The 17,554-nt window shown below is 42.9% G+C and overlaps 1 protein-coding gene across 1 annotated transcript; it reads left to right on the top strand.

Moving 5' to 3' along the window:
• The first annotated feature begins 5,706 nt into the window (after nt 1–5,706).
• LOC112260274 (transcription initiation factor IIB) lies at nt 5,707–17,212 on the top strand. The gene is made up of 7 exons (XM_024435248.2): nt 5,707–5,814; nt 7,179–7,291; nt 14,856–14,989; nt 15,283–15,429; nt 15,605–15,734; nt 16,064–16,345; nt 16,659–17,212. Exons 1-7 carry the CDS (start codon nt 5,798–5,800, stop codon nt 16,790–16,792), a joined length of 957 nt encoding a protein of 318 aa, XP_024291016.1. The 5' UTR covers nt 5,707–5,797; the 3' UTR covers nt 16,793–17,212.
• Nucleotides 17,213–17,554: the final 342 nt, after the last annotated feature.

Raw genomic sequence — 17,554 nt, 5'->3', positions numbered from 1 at the left:
ATCAAATCTGTGGGCGGCTAATGTAATTGCAAGAGGCTGAACATATTACATCCACAGAGAAACCTTTGACTGTCTCAGACCACTTGTGTGTATTTTTGTCAGGCACAGCCGTACAGCACTGAATGAGAGATCATTTTGACTTGAAAGGCTGTCTACCAAAAAAGTTAAGCTTACAGTCATCATAAATATTCATAGTTGATCATTCTGCCTAGTGTATCTCTCTCTCTGTGTTTACAGGTCTATATTTTCCAAGATGCATTAAGATATCCTAAGGTTGCTTACGGTATGTGTGTACAGTGCCTTTGGAAAAGTATTCAGACCCCTTGACTTTTTCCACATTTTGTTAGGTTACAGCCTTATTCTAAAATGGATTAAATAAAATAAAATACTCATCAATCTACACACAATACCCCATAATGACAAAGCGAAAACAGGTTCTTAAAACTATTGCTATGAGACTTGAAATTGAACTCAGGTGCATCCTTTTCCATTGATCATTCTTGAGACGTTTCCACAACTTGATTGGAGTCCACCTGCGGTAATTTCAATTGATTGGACATGATTTGAAAAGGCACACACCTGTCTATATAAGGTCCCACAGTTGACAGTGCATGTCAGTGCAAAAACCAAGCCATGAGGTTGAAGGAATAGTCCGTAGAGCCCCCTGAGACAGGATTGTATCGAGGCACAGGTCTGGGGAAGGGTACCAAAACATTTCTGCATCATTGAAGGTCCCCAAGAACACAGTCGCCTCCATCATTCTTAAATGGAAGAAGTTTGGAACCGTCAAGATGCTGGCCGCCCAGCCAAACTGAGCAATCAGGGGAGAAAGGTTTTGATCAGGGAGGTGACCAAGAACCCGATGAGCTCTAGAGTTTCTCTGTGGAGATGGGAGAACCAGAGCGGGGGTGAAGGTTGACCTTCCAACAGGACAACGACCCTAAGCACACAGCAAAGACAACGCAGGAGTGGCTTCGGGACAAGTCACTGAATGGCCTTGAGTGGCCCAGCCAGAGCCCGGACTTGAACCCAATAGCTGACTACTTGTATTTCAATTTTTGCAATATCAGAGCATGGAATATTGGGTTACATGAGCTGTAGCTTGTAATGAGGAGCAACCAGACGTTGCACTTGACACATTTATGAAATTGCTTATTCCAGTTATTAATAAGCAAGTACCCGTTAAGAAAATGACTGTAAAAACTGTTAAATCCCCTTTTTCAATCTATTTTTATTTATTTGTTATTTTATCAGGTAAGTTGACTGAGAACACGTTCTCATTTACAGCAACGACCTAGGGAATAGTTATAGGGGAGAGGAGGGGGATGAATGAGCCAATCGGAAACTTGGACCTTTGGATTGAAAAACTGTATGGCTGAGAGGGATGAGGAAAAAGGTATGGCATATATGTCTGGCACCCCAACTGATTGGCAAATGTATGTCTGCAAATTAAGAAATCATGTGACTAAACAAAATTAAAATAAACTATACTATGAATCAAAGATAAATGATATAAATAATGGTAGTAAAAAGCTTTGGACTACTTTAAATTACATTTTTGGGAAAAAGCCAACTCTGCTCTTGGAGGGAAGTTAAAGTCATTCCTCTACCCAAAAATGGTAAAGCCCCCTTTACTGGCTCATATAGCCGACCAATCAGCCTGTTACCAACCCTTTGTAAACGTCTGGGAAAAATGGTGTTTGACCAGATACAATGCTATTTTACAGTAGACAAATTGACAACAGACTTTCAGCATGCTTATAGGGAAGGACACTCAACAAGCACAGCACTTACACAAATGGCTGATGATTGGCTGAGAGAAAATGATCAAATGAATGTGGGGGGCTGTCTTGCTAGACTTCAGTGCAACTTTCAACATTATCGATCATAGTCTGCTGCTGGAAAAACTTATGTGTAATGGATTTACACCCCCTGTTATAATGTGGATAAAAAGTTACTTGTCTAACAGAAACCTAGAGGGTGTCCTTTAATGGAAGCCTCTCAAACATAAACCATGTAGAATCAGGAATTCCCCAGGGTAGCTGTTTATGCCCCTTGCTTTTTTCAATCTTCACTAACGACATACCACTGGCTTTGAGTAAAGCCATTGTGTCTATGTATATGGATGACTCAACACTATACACGTTAGCTACTACAGTGACTGAAATGACCGCAACACTTAACAAAGAGCTGTAGTTAGTTTCGGAATGGGTAGTAAGGAATAAGAAGGAATAAAGGAATAAAATATTTCCAAAACTAAAAGCATTGTACTTGGGAAAATAATTCACTAAACCCTAAACATCAACTACATCTCGTAATGAATAATGTGGAAATTGAGCAAGTTGAGGTGTCATGGTCAAAACATATTGATACAACAGTAGCTAAGATGGGGAGAAGTCTGTCCATAATAAAGTGCTGCTCTGCCTTCTTAACATCACTGTCAACAAGGCAGGTCCTACAGGCCCTAGTTTTGTTGCACCTAGACTACTGTTCGATATTGTGGTCAGGTGCCACAAAGAGGGACTTGGGAAAATTGCAGTTGGCTCAGAACAGGGCAGCACGGCTGGCCCTTAAAAGTACATGGAGAGTGTTCACTGCTCATGCCAGCAAGCAAGCTAAAGGTTGCATTCCCCTGCTCAGACGTTGCATGCATTAACCAATGGTTGCGTGCCACGTCATCGTCTGTCATTAACTGACAGATTGCTATAACATATGATGTGGTTGGGCAAAGAAATGCGCCCAATCAGATGGCTCTGCAGCGCATCTGTGTGACCTCATTCACCCAAAAAGGCTCAACCAATCACCCAATGCAACTCATGAATAATAATGACTTTGCCTCTGGCTTTCTTACAAAAGGAAATTTTGCATACAGGGTTGTGGTCATGGTCACAGCAATGGAGAATCGGTGGAGCCGTTGTGTAATGAGGACCGGCCCCCAGGGACAGCAGCAGACGTACGGACGTACACACCACATGTTCTTGGCAACCAGGTCATGTGTTGACAAAGAGCTGAACACATAGTAAATTACTCAAAAGCTTGAGATCCCTCCCTCCCTTACCAAAGAAAATCTCATATTACAACACCCTTCACCCATCAGCCCTTGAGGAACACCTGAGGCAATCATAACAGTTAATGATTTTATGTGCTGTCTGGAAAGTGCATACATTATAACTACCTAATTAGTAGCCTAGTCCCTCCTGAATTTGCATGAACTTCCCAGATGAAAACATAATCTCAGACACACCTCTTTCCATGACAATTGATGACTAGTAAGCACGATATGTCCCCAATCCCAGTATACCAGATTGTAATATTATAAGTAATAATTCCAAGTGACTACAGCTACAGCCTTATATTCACGGGTTACTGATATGTCTGTGCATATTCACGTTCTTCGAATGAGGCTGCCTGAGACAGTGCCTGAGACAGTCTGAATCAGTACTCATGGCTGATAAAGAATGTCAACAGCCTGAGGTGGCTCAGGTGGGGAACAGTCAGTTGATGTAGGCTGATGTAAGAAACAATGGAGGCTGCTGAGGGGAGGACGGCACATAATAATGGCTGGAATGCAATATAATGGCTGGAATGGAGTGAATGGAATAGTTTCAAAACACATTATGTCTTTGATACCATTCCATTTACTCCATTCCAGACATTATCATGAGTCATCCTGGCCTCAGCAGTCTGCAATGATAAGAACATGTAAATCAAATCAAATTGTATTTGTCACATGTGCCGAATACAGCAGGTGTAGACCTTACAGTGAAATGATTACTTACAAGCCCAAACCAACAATGCAGTTAAAATATATATATAATAAACTTACAAATAAATATAAGAATAAGAAATAAAAGTAACAAATCATTAAAGAGCAGCAGTAAAATAACAAAAGCGAGGCCATATACAGGGGGTACCGGTACAGAGTCAATGTGCGGGGGCACCGGTTAGTCAAGGTAATTGAGGTAATATGTACATGTAGGTAGAGTTATTAAAGTGACTATGCATAGATAATAACAGAGAGTAGCAGCAGTGTAAAAAAGGTGTGTGGGGGGGGGCAATGCAAATAGTCTGGGTAGCCATTTGATTAGATGTTCAGGAGTCTTATCTCTTGGGGGTAGAAGCGGTTAAGAAGCCTCTTGGACCTAGACTTGGCGCTCCGGTACCACTTGCCATATACTGTCTAGCTGTATGGTGTTCTGTGTGACTCATTGAGAGTGTTGTTTGTGTTTATCAGTGCAGATGAGATAATAACCATTGTGCTCAGATGGGACTCAGGGACTCACACCAACAGTGCTGGCAGCATTACCCACAGTTGGATGAGATTGCTCACCAGGATGACACATCGCCATTAGTGTGACATCATCACTAGTGTGTCACTAATGTGTCACTAGTGTGTTGCTTGCATCAACCAATGGTTCCACGTCATTGACTGTGTCATCGACTGACAGATTGCTATAACATATGCCACGTGGTTGATCGTGGCACTAGTTCCGACAAGCACGTGAACAATGTGATGTGGTCAGCTGACACGTAAAATACATATCCAGGCGTCCTGGTGTTGTAAGATCTGGCAGATCTTGCCTTTCCTTTGAGAATCTCAGATATTCAGAGGAAAGAATCTTTACATAATTGATATAGATTCATTCTGTATGTTAATTCATCATGAGCCTTGAGTACAATAATAATGTGATTTAGTATTTAGCATTTGAAAGCCTGAAAGAGCCTTTAATAATGGCCGTATCTGACATTTTTGGATTTAGCTCCACCTGCTGTTGTCTTACAGGTGAAAGGAGAATAATTCTATTCACCTCCTACTAGTCTTCAATGTCATTGGACATCGTGCAATTGAATAAAATATGTGCTGCTGACAAGGCTTGTTTATTTATGGCAATGTAATCCATTAATCAATGTAATCCAAACAGCTCAAGGTGCATGCCACAGTCATTGTAATACAGTCATAAATGATTTGTGAAACATTTGATTTCTCTTTAAATTCTCTGTCGTCCAACCAGAGATTTTGAGGTCAATAGTACAGGGGTTGTGTCAGTGAAAGAGAATCAAGGCAATACAGTCCTAGACTAGCACGAGGATAGGGGCACAGGCTGGCACACAGAGACAATGCCGCCTCTGACAGCTTCATAGACAGGCCTGTCTGCTACGGCTCTTACAAAGTGAGACTGCTGTATTGGCTGCTCAGAGTTGAGTCAGTTTGTTGAATGGGGTTAAGTAAGGTTATGTCTACCATTGTTGTTTGAGCACGTTTTCCAATGATGTTTTCCCATGTAGGCAACACGGTACACATAACCCAGCATGTAAGTGCTTTTTTTCTTTAGTGGCTGGCAAGTGGAAATATTAATCTCTGATGGAAACAGGGCTGGGGGATTTGTTCCAGCTGCCCAGCTTGAAGACGTGTTGGCTAGTATTCATTGCAAAAATAACCCAGCATGTAATAATAAGATGACTTTTTCTTTATAAAGTTTGAGAGACACAAACACACAAAAATCCACAAGTTTGTTTAAATGGTTTCACCTTTTGGTTACACTTGATTATCTTTATTCACTTCCATGTTATGCTCAGTGAGTAAATTTGATCAATTTTGAAGTGTCAAAAGCATTGATCTGTGACAGTATATTATACTTTTACAAGTAGCCTACATCCCGTCCTCATATTTTAATCGCTTTTTTAAGTTTGAACCTTTTGCCCTTCCGTCATCATTTAACCACGTGGGCCGAAAAAAATACATATATAAAAGGTAGAAGAAGCCATTGTTCGCGTTATAAAGAAGTAGCTAGCGAACATGGCATCAACAAGCCGGTGTGTACAATATGTATCCCAAGCTGTTTTCTGTGTTTTGCATCAGTGTCTTTTCATATGGGAAAGTGAAAGTTATTGATCAATGGGTGGTGATGGCGATTAACACGGAGAGACGCTTGTTTCTAAGTGTTTTCCATCATAGCCGCCGGAATGTCCATTACTGACTTTTAGCTAACCTTCGCTAGCCTACCAAAAACACTAACGTTATCAAATCACAATTTTACACATTGTCTCGATGGTATATCATGTCAACGTGATCATATTGTTTGTAAACATCCGTTATAACGTTAGGTAGCGCAACATGGTATCTAACTTCCTAATCATGATGCAAACGCGAGTGTCAGTAAGCAATGCTTTTAGGGATGGGTGATGTCGCAACTTCGCAAGGTGATGTTGTCTGGCCAGCTCAGCTGGCTAAATCCAATTTGCTAGCTACATTAATGTATTTACAGTAGCCGAGTGTCAACGGACACCTAGACAGTGATTTAATCATGAGAAGTCATTCAGCCATTGAATAGAAAATTGTCACAAGGACACGGCAAGTTGATTGGGTTGTTTAACCAGCAATTTATTTCACTGGCTGTCTCAAAATATCTTGTTTTCACTTTTCACTAGCCAAAGGTTGCCACCAAGTCCGTTAGCTAAATGTTATGTTTTGGTATTGTAGAACCGAATTGGTGTCGAGGATGATTTTCTGAAACGTTGGAAGCCCATTTTTTGGGTCCCATTGTCCAACGTTTTTTGACCACATCACCACAGAATCATAATTTAGGTTGGAAACTCATTTACATTATGTTGACACAATCGCTGCAGTGGCTTTCTGTATTAGTCTTGTAGTATGCCTACTCCCCAGTCCATTTATCTTGCTATGCATATAAATATTCGATCAATAAACAAGTAACATAATGACTGGTGTTGATGCTTTTGAACAGTTACTGTTGTAAACCAGGCAGCCATAATTGCTTTTGCAACATTGTATGTCATTTTCAGAAGTGCCTTTTGTTTTTATATTATTAAAGGTAAATATGATCCTCATATTTCTCAGATTAAAGGAAGGACAGTCTGGCATGCTTCACAATTTGTGTACAATTTTAAACGGCCTATAAGATTTCCCTATCATTATCATAATTTGCCAACAAACTAAACAACATACTTCCTCACCTTGAGCAGTGTCAATCGGCTTTATCAACTGTGCAGTGTTCACTGAAGTGTATAGAGTTAAGTAATACCATGTCCTTGGCAGTAAACCAGCATTATGGAGATAAGTACAATCACACCCAGTGGTGGGTTATCTCTCACTAGGCAGGGTCAAAGGTGAGAGGTCACTTGTTGGCTGACCTCTGGGATCTATTCTTTACTTGCAGTGGAGACGGCCTGACCCTTCCTAAGGTACAGTGCCCCAACCACCCAGACGCCATGCTGGTGGAAGACTACAGAGCAGGGGATATGATCTGCCCCGAGTGTGGCCTTGTAGTGGGTGAGTGATAGGCTGCACACACATAGCATATGTTTTACTATCCTTGCGGGGACCTAAAATGTATTTCCATTCAAAATCCTGTGTTCCCTAACCTTAAGCCCTAAACCTAACCCTTATTGTAAAACCTAAACCTAACCCATACGCTTAAAATAGCCTTTGTCGCCATTGGATTGTGGAAAATGACCCCATGAGAGAGAATTATCCTTGTTTTACTATCCTTGTGGGGACTGTTAGGGATTTCCGGTACCCATGAGGATAGTAATACACGTATGCACGCACGCATGCACGCACACCCGTCAACAGACTGACACAAAGCCTTATCTGTATGGAGGAGGTCTTTGCAGTAGGTAAATAGTGTAACAGAACATACACAGAGGCCTTATGTGCTTTATTTTCTCTAATTTGCTTTCTTATAACCAACAAGGACTTTTGAACATCGGATCAGCAGTTACTTACCCCAATTCCGGCTTCAACTGTGACTCATCTGCCCTGGGCTCTTTCTGTAATTCTGACCCAATTTTCAGGGGGAACCCAAGAGAAATTGCCAGTGTTAGATGCATGTTAGGGGAAATCCTGGCGAGATTAAGGTGAAAGGAAAACCGGCTACCTCTTCCCTTCATTCTATTGGCCAATTGATAATAAGATGGATGACCTCCGATCACGGCTTTGCTACCAACGGGACTCTCGAACCTGCAATATTCTCAGCTTTTTTCCCTCGAACCTGCAATATTTTCTGCTTTTTTAAAACATTGCTTTCGGACAAGACTCCCCATGGCTATCCAACTCGATGGATTCTCCATTAACTGAGGTGATAGGACAGTGGAGTCAGGGAAATCGAGAGGGGAGCAATGAGCCTCTTAATCAACAACAAATGGTGTTCTGACTCAAGCTCAGTGGTAGTCTCGACCCATTGTTCACAAGTCTTGGAATACCTGATTGTCAAATGCCTACCTTCTACCTCCCGAGGGAGTTTTCAGCTGTTATCGTGACTGTTGTATAAATTCCACCTCAGGACATGAAATCTAACAAGCTGGCACTTAACCAACTGTACGAGGCTGTAAACAAGCAAGAAAACTTACATCCGGAAGCTGGCTGCCTTGATAATTCCACGTCATTAAGACATGTGATGCCCAACTTCCATCAACATGTCTCCTTTGCCACTAGGGGCGATAGTCCTAGACCACTGTTACTCTACCCACAAGCAAGCATACAAGGCCCTCCCTCGTTCGCGATTCGGGCAAGTCAGATCATGACTCCTGCTTTCTTTTTGCAAGCAGAAGCTCAAACAATACCCGTGACTCGTTCCATTGAGAAACGGTCATCAGAATCAGAGATTATGCTACAGGATTGCTTTGCAAGCGCTGATTGGAATATGTCCCGATACTCCGCCTATAACACCGATGAGCTAACCACCTCTGTCACTGGCTTCATAAGGAAATGCATTGGTGACATCCCAACAGTGAAGGGTCGCTGTTTCCCCAATCAAAAGTCCCTGGAGTAACACAGAGGTTGGCGTTAAACTAAAGGACAGGGCTACTGCACATAGAGCCATCGCAGACAACCCTGATGCTACGGCTGAGGACAGGAACAAGGGCAAGAAGTCCCCTACGACCTCCGTAGAGTCGTCAAACGATCAAAAGGACAATATAGGAATAAAGTGGAATCAGATTACACAGGCTCCGTCGCATGTGGCAGGGGCGACAGACCGTTACGGATTACAAAGGAAGACCCAGACGTGATCTGCCCAACGATGCCTCTCTACTAGACAAACTCAACGCATTTTATGCATGCTTCGACAATAACAACACCATACCGTGCGTGAGAGTCCCCACCGAACCAGAGGACTGGGTGATCTCACTCTCTGAGGCCGACGTAAGGTCTTTAATTAAGTCAACACTCGCAAGGCTGTGGGGCCGGATGGTATTCCAGGGTGCTTTCTCAGAGCATATGCAGATCAGCTGGCAGACATATTCACAGTAATTTTCAACCTCTCCTTGTCCCAGTCTGTAATCCCCACATGTTTTAAGATGGCCACCATCATTCCTGTTCCCAAGAACTCTAAGGCTTCATGCCACAATGACTACCGCTCTGTTGCACTCACATCTGTAATCATGAATTGCTTTGAAAGGCTGGTAATGGCACACAATAACTCGATCATCCCAGACACCCTAGACCCTCTCCAATTTGCACACCGCCCGAACATATCCATAGACGACGCAATCTCAATTGCACTCCACACTGCCCTCACCCACCTAAATAAGAGGAATACCTACTTGAGAATGCTGTTCATTGACTACAGCTCAGCGTTCAACGCTATTATCCCCTCCAAGCTCGTCACCAAGCTTAGGACCCTGGGACTGAACACCTCCCTCTGCAACTGGATCCTGGACTTCCTGACGGGCCGACTCCAGATAGTGAGGGTAGGCAACATCACGGCCGCCACACTGACCCCACGGTGACCCTCAACACCCCCTGTTCACCCACGACTGCGACTCCGACATCAAGTTTCCTGATGACACGACGGTGGTAGGCCTGATCACTGGTGGCGGGAGGTGGTCAGTGACCTGGCAGTGTGGTGCCGGGACAACAAACTCTCCTTCAACGTCATACTGATAACAAGTTCAAACAGGTGCCATTAATACAGGTAACGAGTGGAGGACAGAGGAGCCTCTTAAAGAAGAAATTACAGGTCTGTGAGAGCCAGAAATCTTGCTTGTTTGTAGGTGACCAAATACTTATTTTCCACCATAATTTGCAAATAAATTCATTAAAAATCCTACAATGTGATTTTCTGGATTTTTTTTCTTCTCATTTTGTCTGTCATAGTTGAAGTGTACCTATAATGAAAATTACAGGCCTCTCTCATCTTTTTAAGTGGGACAACTTGCACAATTGGTGGCTGACTAAATACTTTTTTGCCCCACTGTATCTACCTCTATCACTCCAGTATTCCTACACGTTGTTTGTTCTATATGGTATTGGAACTGACCTTGTATATAGCGCTTACTTTCTCGTTGTCTTATTTATTTTCTTTATTTCTTGTGTGTTTTTGTTCTTCCTCATGTTATTTGTTAGTACTACATTGATATTGATCGCTGGATTGTTGGGTTTAGAAAGGCATTTCACTGTACTTGTGCCCGTGACATTAAAACTCTAAACTTCTGGGCCTACACTTCTACAGACACAGTCCTAACCTCTAGTTCAGGGGGAGTGATGTGTTTGTGCTGTTGTTTGTGATGTAACTTGAGCAGCAAGGCCCTTACAGATGTCCTCCAGCGATTTTTGAATTGTTCATGTTGAAAAGATATATCGAAAGTATAAATACAGTAAAGTACACACACGAAAGGGTAAAACAAAAAAAAATTGGGAGCAGAGGGGGACTAAAGACGTCATGTATGACCTGTTACATAGCTAGAGTGCATAATACCAGGAAATGATAGAAACATAACATCATGTCAAAGATGCAATAGAATCAAATCTGTCCACGCCTCCCTTAGACGGCCTTGGAAAAGCCACCCAAGTTAGAGCAACAGATTGCATTACAGGGCTCTATCTGAACGTAACAGTCCTATGGGACTCCCATTTTGAGTCCCATTCGGAAAGTATTCAGACCCCGTTATAGCCTTTTTTCTCAAATGGATTCAATTGTCCCCCCCCTCTCATCAATCTACACACAATACCCCATAATGACAAAGCAAAGACATGTTTTTAGATTTTTTGCAAATGTATAAAAAAAACCGGAAATATTACAGTTACATAAGTATTCAGACCCTTTACTCAGTACTTTGTTGAAGCACCTTTGGCAGCGATTACAGCCTACAGAGTCTTCTTGGGTATGACGCTACAAGCTTGGCATACCTGTATTTGGGGAGTTTCTCCCATTCTTCTCTGACACTCTGTCAGGTTTGATGGGGAGCATCACTGCACAGCTCTTTTCAGGTCTCTCCAGAGATGTTCGACCAGGATCAAGTTCCTGGCTTTGGCTGGGCGACTCAAGGACATTCAGACTTGTCCCGAAGCCACTCCTGCATTGTCTTGGCTGTGTGCTTAGGGTCGTTAACCTTTATTTAACTTGGCAAGTCAGTTAAGAACAAATTCTTATTTTACAATGACTGCCAAACCCTCCCCTAACCCGGACGACGCTGGGCCAATTGTGTACCACCCTATGGGATTCCCGATCATGGCCGGTTGTGATACAGCCCAGGATCGAACAAGGGTCTGTACTGACTTCTCTAGCACTGAGATGCAATGGCTTAGACCGCTGCCCCACTCGGGAGCTTGGGTTTTCATCAAGGATCTCTCTGCACTTTGGTCCTTTCATCTTTCCCTTGATCCTGACTAGACTCCCAGTACCTGCTGCTGAAAAACATCCTGGCAGCATGACGCTGCCACAGCCATGCTTCACCATAGGGATGGTGCCAGGTTTCCTCCAGAAGTGACGCTTGGCATTCAGGCCAACAAGTTCAATCTTGGTTTCATCAGACCAGAGAATCTTGTTTCTCATGGTCTGAGAATCCTTTAGGTGCCTTTTGGAAAATTATTGTGTCTTTTACTGAGGTGTGTCTTCCGTGTGGCCACTCTACCATAAAGGCCTGATTGGTGGAGTGCTGCAGAGGTGGTTGTCCTTCTGGAAGATTCTCCCATCTCCACAGAGGAAGTCTAGAGCTCTGTAAGAGTGACCATCGGGTTCTTGGTCACCTCCCTGACCAAGGCCCTTCTCCACCGATTGCTTGGTTTGGCCGGGCTGCCAGAAGAGTGTTGGTGGTTCCACACTTCTTCCATTTAAGAATTATGGATATCACTGTGTTCTTTGGGACCTTCAATGCTGCAGAAATGTTTTGGTTCTCTTCCCCAGATCTGTGCCTCAACACAATCCTGTCTCGGAGCTCTACGGACAATTCCTTTGACCTCATGGCTTGGTTTTTGCTCTGACATGCACTGTCAACTGTGCGGTGTGTGCCTTTCCAAGTCATGTCCACAGGTGGACTCCAAGTTGTAGAAACATCTCAAGGATGATCCATGGAAACAGGATGGACCTGAGTCTCATAGCAACGGGTCAGAATACATATTTACAGTTGAAGTCGGAAGTTACATACACCTTAGCCAAATACATTTAAACTCAGTTTTTCACAATTCCTGACATTTAATCCTATTAAAAACCCCTGTTTTAGGTCAGTTAGGATCACCACTTTATTTTAAGAATGTGAAATGTCAGAATAATAGTTGAGAGTGATGATTTATTTCAGCTTTTATTTCTTTCATCACATTCTCAGTGGGTCAGAAGTTTACATACACTCAATTAGTATTTGGTAGCATTGCCTTTAAATTGTTTAATTTGGATTAAACGTTTCGGGTAGCCTTCCTCAAGCTTCCCACAATAAGTTGGGTGAATTTTGTCCCATTCCTCCTGACAGAACTGGTGTAACTGAGTCAGGTTTGTAGGCCTCCTTGCTCGCACACGCCTTTTCAGTTCCGCCCACAAATGTTCTATGGGATTGAGATCAGGGCGTTGTGATGGCCACTCCAATACCTTGACTTTGTTGTCCTTAAGCCATTTTACCACAACTTTGGAAGTATGCTTGGGGTCATTGTCCATTTGGAAGACCTATTTGCGACCAAGCTTGAACATCCTGACTGATGTCTTGAGATGTTGCTTCAATATATTCACATCATTTTCCACCCTCATGATGCCATCTATTTTGTGAATTGCACCAGTCCCTCCTGCAGCAAAGCACCCCCACAACATGATGCTGCCACCCCCGTGCTTCACAGTTGGGATGGTGTTCATCGGCTTGCAAGCATCCCCCTTTTTCCTCCAAACATAATGATGGTCATTATTGCCAAACAGTTCTATTTCTGTTTCATCAGACCAGAGGACATTTCTGAAAAAAGTACGATGTGCAGTTGCAAACCGAAGTCTGGCTTTTTTTATGGCGGTTTTTGAGCAGTGGCTTCTTCCTTGCAGAGCGGCCTTTCAGGTTATGTCGATATAGGACTTGTTTTACTGTGGATGTAGATACCTTTGTACCTGTTTCCTCCAGCATCTTCACAAGGTCCTTTGCTGTTGTTCTGGGATTGATTTACACTTTTCGCACCAAAGTATGTTCATCTCTAGGAGACAGAACGCATCTCCTTCCTGAGCGGTATGAAGGCTGCATTGTCCCATAGTGTTTATACTTGCGTACTATTGTTTGTACAGACGAATGTGGTACCTTCAGGCGTTTGGAAATTGCTCCCAGGGATGAACCAGACTTGTGGAGGTCTACCATTTTTTTCTGAGGTCTTGGCTGATTTCTTTTGATCTTCCCATGATGTCAAGAAAAGAGACACTGAGTTTGAAGGTAGGCCTTGAAATACATCCACAGGTTCACCTCCAACTGGCTCAAATTATGTCAATTAGCCTATCAGAAGCTTCTAAAGCCATGACATCATTTTCTGGACTTTTCAACGCTGTTTAAAGGCACAGTCAATTTAGTGTATGTAAACTTCTGACCCACTGGAATTGTGATACAGTGAATTATAAGTGAAATAATCTGTCTATAAACAATTGCTGGAAAAATGACTTGTGTCATGCACAAAGTAGATGTCCTAACCATCTTGCCAAAACTATAGTTTGTTTACATGAAATTTGTGGAGTGGTTGAACAATGAGTTTTAATGACTCCAACCTAAGTGTAAACTTCCGATTTCAACTGTAGTTACTATTCTTATTTACATTTATTAAGTGTTGGCCCTGGTCCCAGTGTCACTGAATACCGCTTCCCTTCCTAATATTGAATATCCTCTTCTCTTTTTGTCACAAAAGGAAGGACTTAAATAAATAAAATAATGCTTCCACCAAGTTATTTTATTTAACAAGGCAAGTCAGTTAAGAACAAACGGCCTACCAGAAGGAAAAAGGCGTCCTGCGGGGGGACAGGGGTGGGATTAAAAATAAAATAAAATAGTACAATACGCACATCATGACAAGAGAGACACCACGACACTACACAAAGAGAGACCTAAGACAACAACCTAGCATGGCAGCAGCACATGAAAACACAGCATGGTAGCAACACAACATGGTAGTAATACAACATGGTAGCAGCACAACACATGGTACAAACATTATTTTGCACAGACAACAGCACAAAGGGCAGGAAAGTAGGGACAACAATACATCACGCTATTATGCTATGATGGTGAAATCAATACAGTGGGTGCTTGATGTTTATCGCTTTTACCTCCTTTATGTTTTCATGTAAGTGCTCAAGGAGATAAAGTAAGGTAAATGTGGAAAGGAAGTTGTTTAAACGTATTTGAGCTTAGCCCCATGTAGATTTTTATTTAACCTTTTTTTTAAACTAGGCAAGTCGGTTAAGAACAAATTCTTATTTCCAATGACGGCATAACCCCGACCAAACCCTAACAAGGACGCCGCTGGGCCAATTGTGCGCCGCCCTATGGGACTCCCAATCACGGCCGGTTGTGATACAGCCTGGAATCGAACCAGGGTCTGTAGTGACGCCTCTAGCACTTAGACCGCTGCGCCACTCGGGGGCCCAGTAATGTGTGTGGTTTCCCAGGTGACAGGGTGATTGACGTCGGCTCAGAGTGGAGGACCTTCACCAATGAGAAAGCCACCAAAGACCCGTCTAGAGTGGGCGACGCCCAGAACCCACTCCTCAACGGGGGAGACTTGACCACCATGATCAGCAAGGTAAGTACACACATTGGCCATCTTACTTGGCGCCACAACTGGCACAGAGGCCCTGCCACCTAGCTATAGTCACCACTTACTGAGAAAGATGCTTAAAACAATTTTTATGTTTGTGGTCTTAGTGGCGCCAGACAAAGAAATTCAATGAAAATAAAATGTCTGCTCCTCTTTTTTTGTGTGATATGGACTTAATCAGGTTCCATAGGTTTCCATAAAATACTTAATTGTCGTAAGATTTACCAGGTACTAAGTCTATATCACCAATGGTTCCAACAATTCTGTTGTCACCATAGGGAACAGGCGCGGCTAGTTTTGACGAGTTCGGCAACTCCAAGTACCAGAACCGGCGGACCATGAGCAGTTCAGACCGTGCCATGCTAAACGCCTTCAAAGAGATTACCACCATGGCCGACCGGATCAACCTACCAAGGAACATCATAGTGAGTCCCGTTCTCTCTTCTACTTTCAGTTGTTTAGCTTTTGTGGAACCTAGTAGCTAGCTAGCTAACTGATTAATCTATTTCCAAAACTCAAGTTCTTTAGCAGGTTTTCTCTGAACTAAACTATATGATTGTTCACAGCAAACTGAGGGTAAATGTTGTCGTTGACCCACAGGACCGAACAAATAACTTATTTAAGCAAGTGTATGAACAGAAGAGCCTGAAGGGGCGGGCCAACGACGCCATCGCATCAGCCTGCCTTTACATCGCCTGCAGACAAGAGGGCGTGCCTCGGACGTTTAAAGGTGAGCTCCTCTAAAGAGGATGTTTAGAGCATGGAATTACATATCGAATCATCTATATCATCTATGGTTTTAAGATCATATTAGCATGTTCCAAGCAACGTCTCAGAGTGAGTGCTTGTGCTGGTTGTTTCGGTTGCTACAAATCTTAAATCAAGACTTCACAGTTATGAAATTGACCTGGAATCATGTTCATTGGGCACCAAACAGAGGAAAACTGACTGAAACAGGGATTTTTATTTTCATTTTCAAATGTTCTCTCTTGCATGTCTTATTAAAATGTCCCTGAAGGTTTCACTAATGACTCCCTTGTTGTCATCCATGCCCCGCAGAGATCTGCGCCGTGTCCCGCATCTCCAAGAAGGAGATCGGCCGCTGCTTCAAACTGATCCTCAAGGCCCTGGAGACCAGCGTGGACCTCATCACCACCGGAGACTTCATGTCCCGCTTCTGCTCCAACCTGGGCCTGCCGAAGCAGGTGCAGATGGCGGCCACCTACATCGCCCGGAAGGCCGTGGAGCAGGACCTGGTGCCCGGCAGGAGCCCCATCTCTGTGGCCGCTGCTGCCATCTACATGGCCTCCCAGGCCTCCGCTGAGAAGAAGACCCAGAAAGGTGAGGTTGTGGGTGGGAGGATGGTGGAGATAGTGGTGGTGGTTGTCTTTTTAAGGTCTTCTTGATGGGCTGAATCTGAACTATTTGTGTTTGTCTATAAACTTTAAAACACGGTTCAGTACATTTCAGGCACGAAAAACAGCACAACAGTGTGCCGTTTGTGGTCCACACGTGTATTTCTGGCTTGAGAGCTCACACAAACTGTTTCTGAATGTTCAGGAACTCATATTTCTGAGAACACAATTATCACCAATGGTCTGAAGACTTAAAGCACCAGTAGTCATTTCTGCAAATCCTCTTCCTTTTTGGACAGAGATTGGAGACATCGCCGGTGTGGCAGACGTCACAATCAGACAGTCGTACCGACTCATCTACCCCCGTGCAGCTGACCTCTTCCCCCCGGACTTCAAATTCGACACCCCTGTGGACAAACTGCCCCAGCTGTGAAGACCCCCTCGCCCCGATGACACTTTAAAGGTTATTTTTCTAGTTTTTAATCTATTAGCAATTTCTTTCCCCCTTGTTAATTAACTTAAGACTTCAGGCCATTGTGAAGGCACTTTTTGCAGGAATACAGATAAGTACAGGACACACATTCCAATACTTAAAAAAAAATGAGATTGCAAACTGTACTTACAGTATTTCATTTGAGTGTATATATACTGTATATATGTCCAAGTGGGAAAATGTAATTGGTGCTTGCAATATTAGGCTGGTTTCATACTATATGCATTTTCTTTTGTAGGAAATGCAGGTTCTATTTTGTTAGCTTGTTTGCTTTGTATTAAGTAAATCAAATGATTTTCTGAAAAGCGTGTTGAAAACCTCATGCATTGATTAACATTAAACTTTGTTTACAGAATGAGATTTTTTTCTGTGTGTTGACTCTAATACTGCTTATGTACCATTTGGAGTGTTAAGAAACTTTTCTGTATTACTAAGCTGAAGTTCCAGTACATTGAGTACATTGATCAGTACCTCTCTGGACTTCGAGGACAGCCCAAGTTCATATAGTTTCAGCTAGTCTCGTTCCCACTGCCTGGTGTACAGTTGTGGGCCTAGCATAGCAAATAAAGCAAGCGTTCAACACACCATTGCATCTTAAAAAAATAACATATTTTAAGGGAGTCAAAGGTCATCTGGCTTTCATTACATCACGTATTTGCAAAGTTGAACATGACTGAAGGTTACACTGTAGCTTAATAAGGG

This window comes from Oncorhynchus tshawytscha, linkage group LG10, assembly GCF_018296145.1.
Source record: "Oncorhynchus tshawytscha isolate Ot180627B linkage group LG10, Otsh_v2.0, whole genome shotgun sequence".
In the NCBI taxonomy this organism is placed as follows: Eukaryota; Metazoa; Chordata; class Actinopteri; order Salmoniformes; family Salmonidae; genus Oncorhynchus; species Oncorhynchus tshawytscha.
Note: the sequence above shows the minus strand (reverse complement) of the source record. Positions and strands in the feature narration are given on the sequence as shown.